This window comes from Balaenoptera musculus, chromosome 11 (assembly GCF_009873245.2).
Source record: "Balaenoptera musculus isolate JJ_BM4_2016_0621 chromosome 11, mBalMus1.pri.v3, whole genome shotgun sequence".
In the NCBI taxonomy this organism is placed as follows: domain Eukaryota; kingdom Metazoa; phylum Chordata; class Mammalia; order Artiodactyla; family Balaenopteridae; genus Balaenoptera; species Balaenoptera musculus.
The window spans coordinates 64,272,008-64,290,372 of NC_045795.1; the positions used below are offsets into that span (position 1 = coordinate 64,272,008).

At 54.5% G+C, this 18,365-nt stretch overlaps 1 protein-coding gene and 1 pseudogene across 1 annotated transcript; both read left to right on the plus strand.

Moving 5' to 3' along the window:
• Positions 1–493: 493 nt before the first annotated feature.
• On the plus strand, positions 494–2,339 carry LOC118903786 (cathelicidin-6-like). Its single transcript, XM_036869231.1, has 4 exons — positions 494–688; positions 1,323–1,430; positions 1,557–1,628; positions 2,238–2,339. Exons 1-4 carry the CDS (start codon positions 494–496, stop codon positions 2,337–2,339), a joined length of 477 nt encoding a protein of 158 aa, XP_036725126.1.
• Positions 2,340–12,444: 10,105 nt separating this feature from the next.
• Positions 12,445–14,484, plus strand: LOC118904277 (annotated as a pseudogene).
• Positions 14,485–18,365: the final 3,881 nt, after the last annotated feature.

Here is an 18,365-nt window from a genome sequence, read left to right on the forward strand (position 1 = left end):
GGCTGGGCGGGTAAGACTCTAGTAGGGGTTGGTGCTGTCATCCATTCATCAAACGTTAACTGAGTGCCGCTTGGGTTCCAGACAGTGCCTGGAGTTGGAGGTTGGTGCCGAATACACTCCTTTACCCTATTCCTGCGGAGGCCAGAGTGAGGAGGCAGAGGGGACGTAAGACAGAGCCTGGTCCTCCCTCTCCTGAAGGACTCAACGCTCTTGAGCAACCCTGCCTATGACACTCCCCATGGGCCCCAGGAGAGGCCAAGATGTTGTCAGGGAGATGGAGAAACCATTTCTTCACCTTCACAGGAGGCTTCCCTCGCCCACTGCCCAGCAATCCCGTGAGGCAACAGCAGGGGCTGAGGCAAGTCCAGCTCACAGCCGGGGAGGAAATCAGGGATGGGGCAGGTCAGGGAGACAAGTGGTTGGGCCATTGCATCAGGCCCAGGAGGGCGTAAAGGACGGTCCTGCATGCTGGGAGGAGACCGACTTGGGGACCATGGAGACTCAGAGGGCCAGCCTCGCCCTGGGGCGGTGGCCACTGTGGCTACTGCTGGGACTAGTGGTGCCCTCGGCCAGCGCCCAGGCCCTCAGCTACAGGGAAGCTGTGCTCCGTGCTGTGGATCGCCTCAACGAGCAGTCCTCAGAAGCTAATCTCTACCGCCTCCTGGAGCTGGACCCACCTCCCAAGGCCGTGAGTCAGGAGGGGCCTGGGGAGGGGCCGTCTCCCGCCAGCCCTGGCCACGCTGTCACCGCCTCTGCTCAGGCTGTACCTCCTGCCGGGAAGGAACTTCTCCCTCTAGGTGGGCTCCCACCTCTTCCAGGATACCTTCCCAGAGCTGGGTCCCCTCCCAGCATGAGGCTTCCTGCCTTAGCATCTCTACTGTGGGAACAGGCGCCCTGTACACCCTGTTCGGGCTTAAGGGCCTTCTGCGAGCTCCAGGGATAGAGGGTGGTCACTGGCTCTGCCATGTGGCCTCCCTGCTAAAGTCCCCTCTGCTCCTCGTTGTCTCCCTATGAGGGAGGGCTCTGCTCAGCCTCGAGTTTCCAGTGACAAGGTGTTTCCTTGCAAGTGGTCCCTGACTTGCCTCCGCCCCTCCGTGGGGAAGGTGTTCTCATCAGAGCTGGTGTGAGGTCCCCTCCTGCTCTCTGTGTGCACACGAGGCCAGAAGTGGGCTCTGTCCCCTTCCCCTGTGCACCCAGCACCAAGCCCAGGGCCAGGCACACAGGAGGGGCTGGAGAGGCTGCCGTCTAGGTGGGGGCAGGGAGACAGATCAGAGAAGGGAGCATGAGCTCAGCTTCATCACCCCACTTTGATCCTGGACCAGGACGAGGACCCGGACACCCCAAAGCCTGTAAGCTTCACGGTGAAGGAGACCGTGTGCCCCAGGACGTCGCAGCAGCCCCCGGAGCAGTGTGACTTCAAGGAGAATGGGGTGAGGCTGGGGGCTGAGAGCTCACTGGGAACTGAACAGGGGCTTGGAGACCATTTCCAGCCCCTGGTGTGAGGCTGGGAGGTTATGGCCTGGTGGTTCCAGTTTGACCCGAGCCTCCCCTTCCAGCTGGTGAAACAGTGTGTGGGGACAGTCACTCTGGACCAGGTCAAGGGCCAAATGAACATCACCTGTGATGAGGTGAGTGGCCCCTTCTGAGCTGCAGGGGTTGCTGGGGGGGGTTGGACTGTGTAACATCCTTTGGACCAATTACCTGCTGCCCCTTCATGAGCAGAGAAAGGCCCTCCTACCCTGGCCCCTCCCTCACCCGAGCCCCAGGTCTCCAGGACTGGCTCTGCCGTCCCTTAGAGCAGTGGTTCTCTAAGTGGGGTCCCCACCCGGGAACCTGACAGAAAGGCAGATTCCCAGGTCCCACTCAGACCTCCTGAATCAGACTCTGGGCTGGGGCCCAGCCATTTGCATTTTCACAAGGCCTCCAGGAGATTCTGACTGTGCTGAATTCTGAGAGGCACTGACTAGAGTAATGTGCTTTCAGCCCCTGCTCCCATCCAGCTTTGCTGGGATGGGCTTGTGACCCTGGGAAGCTCCTTGCCATCTGTGGGCCCCAGTTTCCTCATCTGTCTGTGGGTGTAGGGATTCAACCTTGTGCTCCAAATGTCATAGCCAGAGGGCAAACTGGGGCCCCAAGTCTCCTGGTGTGGTCCTGGAAAGGGGTGTCCAGGTGAGGAGCGGTCTTGTGTTACCCCTGGGTCCATCCCCACAAGTATCCTGGTTCTTCCTCGTTCACAGGTGCAGAGTGTTGGGAGATTTAGTCGGCTGCTTAAGAGGATCCGAAAAGTTTGGCGGAAAATTGGTCCGATAGCTGGCCCGATAATCGGCCATTTTGGGTAAATTGTGAGCCCATGGAAGAATCCTACAGGTGTCTGCCTTGGCTCAAGCTTCCGGACTCTGAAAAATAAAATATTCTGAAAGCAAATTCCTCCATTATTTAATTTTACTTGTCTCGTCTCCTCCCACTTACTGGGACCAAATCCTTAACTATGGGAGGCCTCCTATATGTTCCTGTGTGTGTGTGTGTATGTGTGTCTGTATGTCTGTGAGAGTGTGTGTTTTCTGTGTATGTATGTGATTGCACATGCAAAATACAGGAATGCTTGTTCTTTCCAGAAGGGCATGTTGTGAGGCAGCAGGGCCAAGAGGTCCAGGACATCGTCTCCATTCTCAAGTCCCTCCCATGCCATGGACCAGGCTATGAACATGCCTAAATGAACACTGACAACAAAAAAAATTGAATATTTTTCATCTCAGCCCTTGAGACGGGAGATGTAATTGGCCCCTGGCTGGGAGGTCTGCAGGCCTTGTCAGTGCCTTCAAAAGTGATTGACTGGTAAGAAGGTCTGCTCTTTGACCATTAGACACCTCTTACCTTTGTGAGAAGGTGACAGACCCTTTTATGAATGGCACTGGGTCTCAGGCCATGGTACCCTTGGCATGTCAATTGTCCTCGAAAGGAAAAGTCTGGATGGTGAGTTCCATTGGGGAGTGATGTCCACAGTGTTATGGACGTGCAAAGGAGGGGACTTGAGCCCAGTATGGGGGAGATGAGGGTGCTCCAGCAAGGTAGAGCGAGGAGTGACACTCTGCTCAGTGCTCCAGGCAGGCATGCAAGGGTGGGGTCGGGTAGGAGTGGAGCGATGGACAGACCCAGGTCCTAAAGGGCACTAGGGAGCAAGTGATGATTTTAACATGGATGAGCAGATCCGTGTCCATCTTAGCCATCACTCTGGCTTCAGTGTGTGTGTGTGTATGTGGTGTGTGTTCATGAGGGGTGAATCCTGAGGGGCCCAGCAAGGAGGTGTCCCCCCGGGGCAGTGGCCACGGAGAGAGGAGAGAAGAGAGAATGGGAGGGTTGCCCAAGAGGCTGGCAGCGTGTGGGGCAGACTGGGATGGAGTCTCTGCAGAGAGGATGAGGCAGGTTGATTCCCTGACAGGCTGGACAATGCGGGGGGTGGGTTCTGAGAACGTGATCACGGGCTGGTCAGAGTCCTGGTGTAGATATGAGATGAGTGTGGGGGGAGGTGACAGTTCAGTTTGACTACATTGGTTCTGAAATGCCAAGGGGTTGTTGGTCCCTGGGCGGGGCACTGGGCAGCAGGTGCTGTGAGTGCCCTGCCCAGATCCCCCTCACTGGGCGGCTGCCCCCCGTCCCCCAGCTGTTTGAAATGTGCAATACGGATGCTAATGGCTCACAGGTGTCCCCTTCACAGCTGCCTTCACAGCCTCCCAGGAGATGCCTGGGGGGTTGTGTCCGCTCTGCCCTCAGCCTGTGGATGGGGACTGACTATGAGGGGACATCAAAGCCCAGCCCCCGCCTCAGTCAGTCCTAAAGCAGTGGTTCCAGGCTTTTGTGGGTGAGGCTGAAGCTCATCTCAGGGTGGAACACGTCCCTGCCGCTCCTTCCTCTGCCCTATCTTGCTCCCCTCCGCCTCCCTCCTCCTGACAACACCCCTCAATAATCAGATGCCTCTCACTTCCCAGCTGAGGCTCTGCTTCTAGGGAACGTGGCCTGTGATGGCGGTGGAGCTGTGCAGAGTTCATCCACTCGTCCCAGGTGGGTCGTGCCTGCTGTGCAGAGAAGAGAGCCAAGGCGTCCAGGTGGTGGTGCAGGAGGGGAGTGGGGTGGGCGTGGTGCTGTAAGCCAAGGGGCACTGAGGATTTTACAAAGTGGTCAGAGTACGACAGGAGCCCACGAGGCCCAGGGAGTTGAAATATTGTATGTACATATCAAATGTGCACTAATAAGTGTACGTCTTGTGGAGTTTTTGCTATATGTATACATTTTTGTAATGCACCTAGAAATCTTATCTCCCTTCCAGTTGCTACCCCTTCCCCATATCCATGACCCTGACTTCGAAACTGTTAGGTTAGTGTTCCCAGATTTGAAACTCATAGGTAATTGAACTATAACATATGTACTGTATTCTGCACAATTTTTTCATGCAACATGTTTGTGAGAATCTACCATGTTTTTGTATGTATTACAGTTGGGCAAATTTTTATTGCTTAGTTAGTATTCCACTGTACGAATATACCAGAATACGTTTACTTTCACTATTGATGGATATTTGTGGAGTTTACACATCATTCCTTTTAAATGGCTGCACTCTAGGACATAGAAAGGACAGAGCATTCCCACCGACACATGTCTGGAAGGTTTCCAGTCCCCAAGTAGGCAAAAAAAGATGCAGGACGCATCTTGCTTCCTTTGTCCTCATGCACATGAGTGAGCGTCCATGAGGGAGGCTCCTGAAAAGTGGGACTTCTTGGGGGGACACTGATAATGGCCTGCACTGTGCCAGGCTTCTCCAAGTGAGCATGTCCAGGGGGCTGGGTATGGAGTGGACGGCTGCTGTCCCCCTTTACCCCCAGGAGTCGGGGAAGGCTCTATGGAGACTGAGTCTCTGGACCTCACCTTGAACTTCGGATGGGAGGAATTTCTCCATGGGGGAGGGAGGGCCTTCTGTGCAACTGTAAGAAATCTTCCATTTTACAGACAAAGAGAAGGAGGGGCAGCTGGTGAAAGTCTGGTTTAAGTTGACCTAGGTGGTCTGCAGGTTGGGCAGAGGCCGGAATCGGGGGACCAGAAGCCAGGGCGCTCAGCCCTGGCCCTGCTCCTTCTCTTAACCACTCTGCTCTGTTTGCCTGGAAGTCCTGGGCTCTGGGGCCAGCATGAGGATGTGTCTAAACACAGGACATGGAATTTGTCCCATTTGTCAAAGCACAGGTGAGGCTGTGCTTTGTCCAGTTGGGGGTTTTAAGTGCAGAGCATGATGGGAAAGGATGGCTGGCTCAGCCAGACTGGGCGGGGAAATAGAGGGGAGCTGGGAAAAGTGGGAGCCCCAGGTTGGGGACGAGGTGGTGACAACACTCTTGCAGCAGCCTCTGCAGGAGCCTCTGCTCCCATCTCTTGGCTGGTGTGTCCTCTGTTGGGTTAGGAGGGGGCGTGGGGAGAGTGCCCAGGGCCCAGCCTGACCATCTCAGGGCACAGCTACTGTGGCCTCAGAGATCCTCCCTCTCTTGATGCTGCTCCTTTATCCACCCCACCGCCCCCCGCTCCCTCTCCCCCTGCTTCTCTCTCTCTCTCTCTAAGCAAGAGCCCAGAGAGAGAACTGCAGGAAAATGGAGCCATGTGGGTTTCTCTGAGGCCATTGGAGTTGGGTTCACTCTCCCTTGCTGCTGAGAGTTCCACCAGAGCAGACTATTTGCAAGGAAGTCACAGCTGGTGAGAGGCAAACCAAGAATTCAAACACACATCTGCCTGACTCCAGAGTCTAAGGTCCTGGGTAGCCATGGGGACGGCTTTCTGGCCTGTTGATACTAATAGCTGCTCTTTATGGAGCATCAGTTATAGGCCAGTTGCTCCCAAGGTCTTTCCCAGGGTTGACTCCTTTATCAGACCTTGTCCTTGAACAACCGGTTGCCTGTTCCCATGGAAGGATAGGGAAGGGGACCTCAGTCCTAAGGTTTAGGAAATGCAATGGTGCAGAGGCAGGAAAGCAAAGGGAGGATTACAGACACCCAGTAAACATGTGTATTGCTAATTATTTTCTACTGTAATCACCTCCTTTTCCTCCCTTGACTTGGGGAAAGGACACAGCTTGACCAAGAGACCCCTGGGGCAAGACCTGGACTGTGAAACCAGGTTGCACAGAAGCCCAGCTCTCCTTCCTTCTCCAAGGCTGAGCGTGCAACCAGCGCCATCCATCCAGGCTGCCACCTTCTGAGGTGCCCTGGCCATGCCCCCAAGAGTCCTGCAGGCCGGCTGAGTCCAGGAGCTACTCCAGGCCTCACAACTACATGGTCATTCCTCCAGAAAACTGTACAAGAATCTCCTTCTTGGCCTGTAGCCTCTCTAACACTTTGGCCCATTATTCTCCCAGTTATGCTCTGTCCACCCTCCAGCACCGGTTCCCTAAGTTCTTTCCCAGGGTTGACTCCTTTATCAGACCTCATCCTTGATCAGCCACCCGAGGTGTGTGCTTTCCAAGGACAAATTTACAGAGAGAAAAATGGAGGCACAAAGAGACTGGGAGCTTCTTGCCCAAAAGTAAACAGCAAGTGAGGGGCAGAGCTAGGACCTGAACTTGGACTCTGGCTTCAGGGTCCGTGCCCTGGACCATTTTATGGCATGTCAGTCATCAGAACCAACTTCCCCAGGACCTGTCCCATCTGTCCTGACCCCAGGAGAGCAGAAGATCCACTTTCTGGAGGAGTTCCCATTTGTCTTCAGCGGACCCTGTCCAGATCTCCTGTTCCTTGTAGAAAAGCTGAGAAGGGCACTTTTGGAGCCCGGGTGCTCCTGTCTTTCCTGGCTCAGCTTCTGGTGCCCATTCTGTGGGAGGACCTGGGATGATCCTGAGCTTCCCTTCCTTATTCTTTTTTGTTTTTTGTTTTTTTCTGGCTGCACCGCGTAGCATGCGGGATCTTAGTTCCCCAACCAGGGATCAAACCTGCGGCCCCTGCAGTGGAGGCTCATAGTCTTAACCATTGGATCACCAGGGAAGTCCCCTGAGCCTCCTTTCCTCAGCTCACAGGGCCGGGTACCCAGCTCTCCACGCCACGCTCAGTGTCTCAGAGCACAGGGGAGCTTGTCCTGAGGAGCGAGGACTCTGGAGGTCAGGCCGGCTGGGCTGGGCAGCTGCAGGAGGCTGTTCCAGCCCAGGAAGCAGCCTGCTATGTGGGTCCCACTGGGCCTGAGCAGGTTGGAGGCAGGGGGGTACTGGGCTGGAGAAGAGGCCATGGGCCCTGTCACGAGCTCCAGATGCCCCCAGAGTTGGACGGCTGTGGGTGCTGTGGGCGATGGAAAGAGCACTGGCCCGGGAGTCCAGCCCCAGCCCCGCCACGTGCCCGCCCCGCCGCAGCCTTGCTGAGCCCCCTTGTCTCTTGCTCTCCTGGGGCCTGGTTGCCCTTCTGAGCAATGGGAGTTGCTATAGTTAGCGCTGCTACACTTGTGTATGTTTGTGTGTGTTTAGAGCCCTTCTTTATTTCTTAAAGGAGACTTCAGAGAACCAGTAAATCAAAGTGATAAGTGTGTGTTGTATTTCCCAGGGAATTAAAATCTCTGCCATCTGAGCAACTCCTGAAGCAGGTACTTGGAGCTCTTCCTGCCATGACTGTATTTTTGGGGTTGGGGGCAGGGCCAGTGTCACGAATGTGTCACCAGTGCAGTCACACAGGCCCCTGTGCTCAGAAGGGCTTGGTACTTGGTAATGACTTATTCTTTTTTTTTTTTTTTAACATCTTTATTGGAGTATAACTGCTTTACAATGGTGTGTTAGTTTCTGCTTTATAACAAAGTGAATCAGTTATACATATATATATGTCCCCATATCTCTCCTCTCTTCCATCTCCCTCCCTCCCACCCTCCTTATCCCAGCCCTCTAGGTGGTCTCAAAGCACTGAGCTGATCTCCCTGTGCTATGCGGCTGCTTCCCACTAGCTATCTATTTTATGTTTGGTAGTGTATATATGTCCATGCCACTCTCTCATTTTGTCCCATCTTACCCTTCCCCCTCCCCGTATCCTCAAGTCCATTCTCTAGTAGGTCTGCATCTTTATTCCTGTCTTGCCCCTAGGTTCTTCATGACCTTTTTTTTTTTTTAGATTCCATACATATGTGTTAGCATATGGTATTTGTTTTTTTCTGACTTACTTCACTCTGTATGACAGACTCTAGGTCCATCTACCTCACTACAAATAACTCAATTTTGTTTCTTTTTATGGCTGAGTAATATTCCATTGTATATATGTGCCACATCTTCTTTATCCATTCATCTGTTGATGGACACTTAGGTTGCTTCCATGTCCTGGCTATTGTAAATAGAGCTGCAATCAACATTTTGGTACATGACTCTTTTTGAATTATGGTTTTCTCAGGGTATATGCCCAGTAGTGGGATTGCTGGGTCATATGGTAGTTCTATTTTTCATTTTTTAAGGAACCTCCATACTGTTCTCCATAGTGGCTGTATCAATTTACATTCCCACCAACAGTGCAAGAGGGTTCCCTTTTCTCCACATCCTCTCCAGCATTTATTGTTTGTAGATTTTTTGACGATGGCCATTCTGACTTGTGTGAGATGATATCTCATTGTAGTTTTGATTTGCATTTCTCTAATGATTAATGATGTTGAGCATTCTTCCATGTGTTTGTTGGCAATCTGTATATCTTCTTGGAGAAATGTCTATTTAGGTCTTCTGCCCATTTTTGGATTGTGTTGTTTTTTTTTTTTGATATTGACCTGCATGAGCTGCTTGTAAATTTTGGAGATTTGACTTATGCTTGAGGTCTTAAAATTCCCATGATTTTGCACTAGGGGCCCCACGTTCTCATTTGCAGATGATGTAGCCTGTCCTGGCCAGTGGTGACTCCACACTTGTCACAACACAGGAAGGAGGTCCTGGAAGCCATTCTGAGAGAACTTATATCCCTGGGTACTTGCCTCGAAAATGCCTGAGTTCCTTGCCCTCAGCCGTGAGCAGTCAGAGGGCAGGGGAGAGCCCAGGAAGGGAAGGAAGAGACTGGGAATACAGAGCAGAAGGGGACCCCAGAACAGCCCTTCAGTGCCTCTGGAGGGGCAGTTTCTGCCTTCCCAGGGCATCTATGACCAGATGCATTGACCTTCACTAAGACAAGCCAGGCTGTGGGGAGGGACCACAGAGGCCCCCCAAGAAGGTGAAGGTGTGTGGGCCTCGTGTGCAGTGCCCCGTCTCACTCCATCCTCCTGGAAGCTGGGGTCCAGATAGGCTTGACCTGCTTCCTACTTGCAGCACATGGCCTCTTGGAGGCCGACCCTGAGACCCTGGGGTTTGCAGGTCTTTGTTCTGGTAGAAGAAAGAGGGAGGATGTGCCTTCTCAGATGTACCTGAGGCATCCAGAGTCCCCTCTGGGAGGGGCTTGCCCTAAGCCTGATCCTCTTCTGCAAAGCTCAGGCACCCACTCACTCAGCCTCCACCTGGGCCCAGCTCACCTTGTCACACAGCCCCAGATGCTGCGGAGAGGAGCTGGTTAGGCGTTTGATCGAGGTGGGGTAGCGCTGCCCTCCTGCTAGCTGCTCTCCTTCTCCTAGGCCCATGCCTGGGAAATCCCAGTCTGGCTGAGGGCTTTCCAGGAGGACATAACCTCCCCAGCTCTTTGCTTCACATGAAGTGGTACAAGGGAAAGGAGGAAGCTGACCCTGAGCAGAGGGTCCTGACCTTCCTCCCTGACCCAAATTCCCACCCTCACAGCATCCATGGCTGCCTTCCCTGCTCACTGCAGAGGGCAGGAGCGGGGGCTGAATTCCCTCCCCTTGTCCCTGTAGGAGGGCGAGCGTGGTGGGTGAGTCGGGGGCAGTTGATCCACGTCCAGGTCTGTCATTTTTCAGAGGGTGGGGGGGCCTTGTTGGAATGATATTGCCTGTGGGTCTCATTTTATACTCATCAGCTGGTCAAATCAGAGAGCTAGTGGGTGTCCCCACAGTTGGGGACACAGCAGCCTAGGGTCCAGTTCTCTTCCCATGAAGTGTCTGGACAGGAAGGATGGCTGAGAGGAGCAAAGGAGTGGGTGATGTAGGATCAGGGCTCATACCTGAGTTTGTTGGGGTGAAGGGTACATGAGGATTTCTCAAGGACCAGATGTGGAGTCAGGGGCAACTTGCCTGGGGACAAGGGCTGTGATGTCTTTCCTGAGAAGACCTCCGCTCTGATAGGCTGTGAGGACTAAACCAGGAAAGCCAGATGCTGGAGGCATGGAAGGCAGGCCCCACATTACAGGAGGTGCAGTGTGAGGACCTGGCAGAGGACCCTACACGGGATGCAGGGAGGATGGGGAAGGGGACTTGAGTCTGAAGTGTGAGCAAATGGAAAGGTCCAAAGACAGGAATGCACAGGGAGGGTTTCATAATACCCAGTAACCATGTGTATTGCGAATTATTTTCTACTGTAATCACCTCCTTTTCCTCCCTTGACTTGGGGAAAAGACACAGCTTGACCAAGAGGCCCTTGGGGCAACACTGGACTGGGAAACCAGGTTGCACAGAAGCCCAGCTCTCCTTCCTTCTCCAAGGCTGAGTGTGCAACCAGCGCCATCCATCCAGGCTGCCACCTTCTGAGGTGCCCTGGCCATGCCCCCAAGAGTCCTGCAGGCAGGCTGAGTCCAGGAGCTACTCCAGGCCTCACAACTACATGGTCATTCCTCCAGAAAACTGTACAAGAATCTCCTTCTTGGCCTGTGGCCCCTCTATTGCTTTGGCCCATGATCTTTCTGGCTGTGTTCTCACCACCTCCCACACTGGCCCCCCCAGCCTGGTGTCTGATCCACAGCGCTGGACAGGTAGCCACTGGGGGTCAAATCAGAAGAGGACTTCCTGAGGCTGTGGGAGCCAAGAGGAGGAGGTGCCATTTCTGGTTGGAGGTCAGGGAAGCCTTCCCCAGGAAGGGCAGCGCAAGCAGAGGGATCAGGCGCAGAGACGGGGAAGAGCAGGGGGCTCAGCGCTGTCTGAGTGGTTGCGGTGGATGGGGCAGCCTGACACCTGAGGCCTGCAGGGCAGGGGCTGAGGGCAGCAGGGAGCATCAAGACCCAGACCCTGACGCCCCTGCCTCAAGGCAGCGGGGGAAATGGCCACATCGGTGCTTGCCGTGAGCCCCTAGACAATGGTGCAGAGGGCGGACAGTGGTCTGGGGAGAGGCTGGAACCAGAGAAGGTGGAGTCCGGAGGCTGTGGCTACGCTTGAGAGGAGAGAAGACGGTGGTAGGAGCTGGGCCGGGCTGGTGGGAGGCCAGAGGGAGTATCCTCAGGAGGAAGAAGGAGCAGGTGGGGCTCCCAGGCTTTCAGCTCAGGGCTCCTGCGGCGGCACCCAGCCAACAGCAGCCAACAGCCCAGTGCGGACAACCAGGGGCACTCATGGAGTCTTGAGCTCAGAGATACAGACCAGTGATGTGTGTCCTTGATAACTGGTATCTTGAGAAGGGGTTTGGCCAGGAATGTGTGAGGACTGGGAGGAGAAGCAGCCCGGATGCACCTGTGCCAGCCCTGCCTCTTTGGAGGAGGGTCCTTGGAGGAGACCGAGCAGGAGCCACGGGGGAGGCAGGAGGGCACCCAGGAGAGGGGCATCAGGGGAGCACTGGTCAAGGGCCATTTCAGGAGGACAGAGGGGGTCCCCAGAGTCTGTATAGTCGAAGACAAGGCTTGAGTGTGAATTTGGATCCAGTGAGGACTGGCCAGCCTGCAGTGGCCTGGAGTGTGAGAGACGGCAGTGAATTGGGGTCCCAGTGCAGATGACCCCTCCCATGCTTGGTTGAGGAGGGGTCAGGGGAACAGGCCATGTCTGGTGGGGACCTGTGGAGAACTATTTGACCCAGAAAACAGTGTGGATGAATCCAGGACAGGAGACAGATGCAGCCAAGCCCCTGACTGGTGGAGGGCTGGACCCAAGGACAGGAAGGTGGAGGTTGAAGTCTGCCTAGGGACAGGCTGGGCGGGTAAGACTCTAGTAGGGGTTGGTGCTGTCATCCATTCATCAAACGTTAACTGAGTGCCGCTTGGGTTCCAGGCAGTGCCTGGAGTTGGAGGTTGGTGCCGAATACACTCCTTTACCCTATTCCTGCGGAGGCCAGAGTGAGGAGGCAGAGGGGACGTAAGACAGAGCCTGGTCCTCCCTCTCCTGAAGGACTCAACGCTCTTGTGCAACCCTGCCTTTGACACTCCCCATGGGCCCCAGGAGAGGCCAAGATGTTGTCAGGGAGATGGAGAAACCATTTCTTCACCTTCACAGGAGGCTTCCCTCGCCCACTGCCCAGCAATCCCGTGAGGCAACAGCAGGGGCTGAGGCAAGTCCAGCTCACAGCCGGGGAGGAAATCAGGGATGGGGCAGGTCAGGGAGACGTGTGGTTGGGCCATTGCATCAGGCCCAGGAGGGACATAAAGGACGGTCCTGCATGCTGGGAGGAGACCGACTTGGGGACCATGGAGACTCAGAGGGCCAGCCTCGCCCTGGGGCGGTGGCCACTGTGGCTACTGCTGCTGGGACTAGTGGTGCCCTCGGCCAGCGCCCAGGCCCTCAGCTACAGGGAAGCTGTGCTTCATGCTGTGGATCGTCTCAACGAGCGGTCCTCAGAAGCTAATCTCTACCCGCCTCCTGGAGCTGGACCCACCTCCCACGGCCGTGAGTCAGGAGGGCCCTGGGGAGGGGGCTGTCTCCCGCCAGCCCTGGCCACACTGTCACCGCCTCTGCTCAGGCTGTACCTCCTGTCAGGAAGGAACTTCTCCCTCTAGGTGGGCTCCCACCTCTTCCAGGAAACCTTCCCAGAGCTGGGTCCCCTCCCAGCATGAGGCTTCCTGCCTTAGCATCTCTACTGTGGGAACAGGCGCCCTGTACACCCTGTTCGGGCTTAAGGGCCTTCTGCGAGCTCCAGGGATAGAGGGTGGTCACTGGCTCTGCCATGTGGCCTCCCTGCTAAAGTCCCCTCTGCTCCTCGTTGTCTCCCTATGAGGGAGGGCTCTGCTCAGCCTAGAGGTTCCAGTGACAAGGTGTTTCCTTGCAGGTGGTCCCTGACTTGCCTCTGCCCCTCCGTGGGGAAGGTGTTCTCATCAGAGCTGGTCTGAGGTCCCCTCCTGCTCTCTGTGTGCCCACGAGGCCAGAAGTGGGCTCTGCCCCCTTCCCCTGTGCACCCAGCACCAAGCCCAGGGCCAGGCACACAGGAGGGGCTGGAGAGGCTGCCGTCTAGGTGGGGCAGGGAGACAGATCAGAGAAGGGAGCATGAGCTCAGCTTCGTCACCCCACTTTGATCCTGGACCAGGACGAGGACCCGGACACCCCAAAGCCTGTAAGCTTCACGGTGAAGGAGACCGTGTGCTCCAGGACGACCCAGCAGCCCCCGGAGCAGTGTGACTTCAAGGAGAATGGGGTGAGGCTGGGGGCTGGGGGCACTGGCGGTTGTTTTCCAGGGATCTGAACAGGGGGCTTCGGAGAAGATTTCCAGACTCTAGGGTGAGGCTGGGAGGTGATGGCCCGAGGGGGTCCAGTTTGACCTCGAGCCTCCCCTTCCAGCTGGTGAAACAGTGTGTGGGGACAGTCACCCTGGACCAGTCCAAGGACCAATTTGACATAAACTGTAATGAGGTGAGTGGCCCCTTCTGTGTTGTGGAGCTGATAATGGGATGGGTTGTGTAACACCCTTTGGACCAATAACCCGCTGCCCCTTCCAGGGCAGAGAAAGGCCCTCCTACCCTGGCCCCTCCCTCACCCGAGCCCCAGGCCTCCAGTACTGGCTCTACCATCCCTTAGAGCAGTGGTTCTCTAAGTGGGGTCCCCACCCAGAAACCTGACAGAAAGGCAGATTCCCAGGCTCCACTCAGACCTCCTGAATCAGACTCTGGGATGGGGCCCAGCCATTTGCATTTTCACCAGGCCTCCAGGGGATTCTGACTGTGCCGAATTCTGAGAGGCACTGACTAGAGTAATGTGCTTTCAGCCCCTGCTCCCGACCAGCTTTGATGGGATGGGCTTGTGACCCTGGGAAGCCCCTTGCCATCTGTGGGCCTCAGTTTCCCCATATGTCTGTGGGTATAGGGATTCAAATACATGCTCCAAAGGTTACAGCCAGAGGTGAACTGGGGCTCCAAGATTCCTGGAGTCCACCAGGAATGGGGTATAAGATGGGGAGGGAGGGGTCTTGTCTTGGCCCCACCCAGTTCCCACAAGTAACTTGTTTTTATTGGTTCACAGCTTCAGAGTGTCAGGAGATTTCGCTTACCATTCTTCCCCAGGAGGGTGTCACTGCAGAGGCTCCCTCCACCAATATTCCCCCCTGGACGGTTCCCTCCACCACTTTTCCCCCCTGGACGGTTCCCTCCACCAATTTTCCCCCCTGGACGGTTCCCTCCACCAATTTTCCCTCCTCCAGGGTTCCCTCCACCAATATTACCCCCGCCACCATTTCCATTCCCCACGCCACGGTTTCCATTCCTACCGCCAAGGTTTCCTGGTAGACGGTGAACAACATGCAGATAACTCCCCCAAGAGAGCTTTTGGTGAATCGGAAGGCCAGGGAAGAGTTCTTAGAGTCTGCTTCACCCTGAGTCAGCATCTGAAAAGTAAAATCTTATGAAAACAACTCCCTCCAGCCTTCAATTTCAATTGTCTCCCCTCTTCCAACTTACCAGGACCTCTTAGGGGTGTGTGTGTGTGATAACTCCTGTAAATACAGTCATGGGTGAGGCAGCTGTTCCTTCCAGGCGGGCATGGGGAGAGGCAGCAGGGCCAAGAGGTCCAGCACAGCGTCTCCATTCTCGGGTCCCTCCCATGCCCTTCACACGCCTCTGCCCTCCTCCTCCAACCCCCAGTAGGGACTTAAGGAGACCTGCTCTGTGTGCAGTGCTGGTGGGGATGCTGTCCCTGCTCACATGGAGGTGACAGTCCGGAGGGGCCAGGCAGTTGTTAAACACTCACAGAGACGCAGTTCAGTCTCAGGGCTAAGCCTACAGGTACAATGCCCATAGCGTTCCACTTCTCCTTGACAATCTGAAGCCTGGGAAAGCCTACCCCTCCTGGCTTTTCCTCTGGCATTGAACACATCACTGTTTCTTCAGCTGGGTCTCAGATTTCTGTGGTGGGCTTGTGTGTAGGGATCACATGGTACAAAAATTTGCACCATTAAAAACAAGCATGCTGCTCATCTGGGTGAACAGCTCTGCATGAATGTGAGAGACACACAGAGTGACACACGGGTCACATCTCTGTGTGCCTGGGTGTTTCAGACACTGTGCACATCCTGTCTCCTCCTCATTCTCTAGCTGACCTTTGCTCTGGGGCAGACTGGAAACATTGGGGAGTTTGAACCCAGGGAGCAGCCTCAACCAACCACTGGGGGGACTTAGTGGAAAAATACCTCCTCTTCCTCACTCCTTGGGGGGCCCACTCCCAGACGTGTCACACCTCCCCCTGAGGTCCCCAGCTGGCTTGAGCCCCTGTTGCCCACTTCTGTGACCTGTTCATTGACATGTCCTCTTCTGACTCGGGTCCTGCCCTGTCTCCCTTCTCTACATTCGTGCTGGAGCTTTCTGGAATCACCTCCCAAACAAACTACTTCCACTAAATGCTTGTCTTAGGTCTGCTTGTGGGCCAACCTGAACCAAGACACAGATTCCCCTCTCTGAGAGGGACAGAGGACAGGATCTCACAGAGCATTTACTTTGTTACCTGTCAGGCTTGTCTCCTCTTGGTGAGCAGGTGGGGCTGATTTCAGGCAGGCTAGAGGAACCTCCTGCTTCTCACTCTACATCAACCCAAGTTGAGGGAGGAAACTTTACAGAGGACACCCAGGGGGCTGTGTTGTGTCTGTGCCAGAGGATACAGGCTTGCCAGTGCCAATTGTTAAATGGTCAGGATTTTTTTGAGCTCGTTGTTAAACTCTTGGTAGCTTGAAATTGGCCTTGGTGGAAGTATTTCCATCATGGAAATCAGCAAATGTTACCTATCATTTTTGTCATAGCTGGTACATCACTGCCCACCCTGAGAGAGGGATCACTCATCAGGATGCTATGGGGTCTGTGTTGATCACATCTGTTTCCAATTGTCCCTCATGATTGCCCTTCCTGCTTCCATGGCATCCCTTCTCTATCCTCAGCCCTGCCTTGTCCTTTTGAAATGAAGCAAGACCCTATGGTCCTTCCCCACCATGTCCTCCACTTGCCTTTTGCCTGTGAAAAAAGCTTTAGCCAGAGAAGAAGTTTATTCAAAGAAGTGAGAAAATGCAGAAAGAAAGGAAAACAGTTCAACAAGACCAAATAATAATAGTTTAGTCATTCAGCAAATTCAAGGACCTTTCGTTCCTCCTCAAGGGCTATAGATAATGTTCTGAGCCATATCCTGTGAGCTGTTTTGTAGATACTGAAACCCCACCAGGTGGAAGAAGTTAACTACATGATGACCAGGCTGTAGCCATGACATAAGCTGCCACAATTCCAAGAACTGGCCTCAAAGAAATGGAAACTAAGCAGCCCTGGAACTGAAGATTAACTGTACTTAAAACAAGCAAGATGACACTGGTCAGATCACCACATGAGCAATTTCAAGATGAGTGTCAGAGTTGACCGTGCTATTTCTGCATGTAGCCTCCTCCCTCCGCTTATAAAAGCTCTTGCCCACTGATTGGCAGTGGAAGGGTCATTCAGCCTTTGGACAGGAGTCCCCCTACTCCCCTTACCACCTCTGAGCAAACGTTCCTTTCCACCAACCTAGTCTCTCTCTCTCTCTCTCTCTTTTTTTTTTTTTTTTCTGGTATAAACTTATTTATTTATTTATTTTATTTTTGGCTGCGTTGGGTCTTTGTTGCTGCACGCGGGCTTTCTCCAATTGCAGCGAGCGGGGGCCACTCTTGGTTGCGGTGCGCAGGCTGCTCATCGCGGTGGCTTCTCTTGTTGCAGAGCACGGGCTCTAGGCATGCGGGCTTCGGTAGTTGTGGCACCCGGGCCTTGTTGCTCTGTGGCATGTGGCATCTTCCCGGACGAGGGCTCGAACCTGTGTTCCCTGCATTGGCAGGGGGATTCTTAACCACTGTGCCACCAGGGAAGTCCCCAACCTAGGCTCTTTATCAGCTTCAGAGCGGCGAGCAACCGGACCCCCTCTTAGTAACACTTTCATATTTTACATGGATGTTGGCCAGATGTCCCTTGCCAGGGACTAGGCCCTCAACACGCATACATGACAAATGATACCAGAAAGGAATGGATGCTTACATTTCATTTCATCTGAGCCTGAGATTGGAAGTCTGCATGCCTTGCCAGAGCCTTCTAAAGTGATTGACTGGTGAGAGTATCATAGGACCACTTACCTGAGAAATCAAGTATCGGACCCTTTCATGGATTCCCTGGAGCATCAAGTCATGGTACCCTGGCTTGTCAATTCTCCTAACAGTAGACATCTGGATGGTGAGTTCCATAGGCAAGTAATGCCCGCAGTTTTATAAGCATGGAATTGAGTGGACCCCAGCCCAGCATGGGGGAAAGGAGAGTGTTCCTAGGAGGAAACTGCTTAGGCGAAGTCACAGTGACCGGCACAGTAGAAGTGAGAAGTGACACTCAGTTCAGTGCGCAAGTGAGGCATGCAAGGGGTGGGTCAGTGTGGAAGTGGAGAGATGGACAAACCCAGGTACTAAGGGGCACTAGGGAACCAGTGATGATTTTAGCACGGGGAGAGCACATCCTTGTCCATCTTAGCCATCACCCTGGCTTCAGTGTGTGTGTGTGTGTGTGTGTGTGTGTCCACGAAGGGTGAATCATGAGGGGCCCAGCAAGGATGTGTCCCCCCATGCAGTGGCCAAGGGGAGAGGAGGGAAGAGAGAATGGAAGGAGGGTTGCCCAAGAGGCTGGCAGAGTGTTGGGCTGACTGGGATGGAGTCACTGCAGAGACGATGAAGCAGGTTGATTCCCTGACAGGCTGGACAATGTAGGTGGTGGGTTCTGAGAGCCTGGTACTGGGCTGGTCAGTGTCCTGGTGTAGGTATGAGATGAGAGTTGGGGGACGTGATACTTCGGTTTTGACCACATTGGTTCTTAGGTGCCAGTGGGATGCTGGTCCCTGGGTGGGGCACTGGGCAGTAGGTGCTGTGAGTGCCCTGCCCAGGTCCCCCTCACTGGGTGGCTACACCCCGTCCCCCAGCTGTTTGAAATGTGCAATACGGATGCTAATGGCTCACAGGTGTCCCCTTCACAGCTGCCTTCACAGCCTCCCAGGAGATGCCTGGGGGTTTGTGTCCGCTCTGCCCTCAGCCTGTGGATGGGGACTGACTATGAGGGGACATCAAAGTCCAGCCCCCGCCTCAGTCAGTCCTAAAGCAGGGGTTCCAGGCTTTTGTGGGTGAGGCTGAAGCTCGTCTC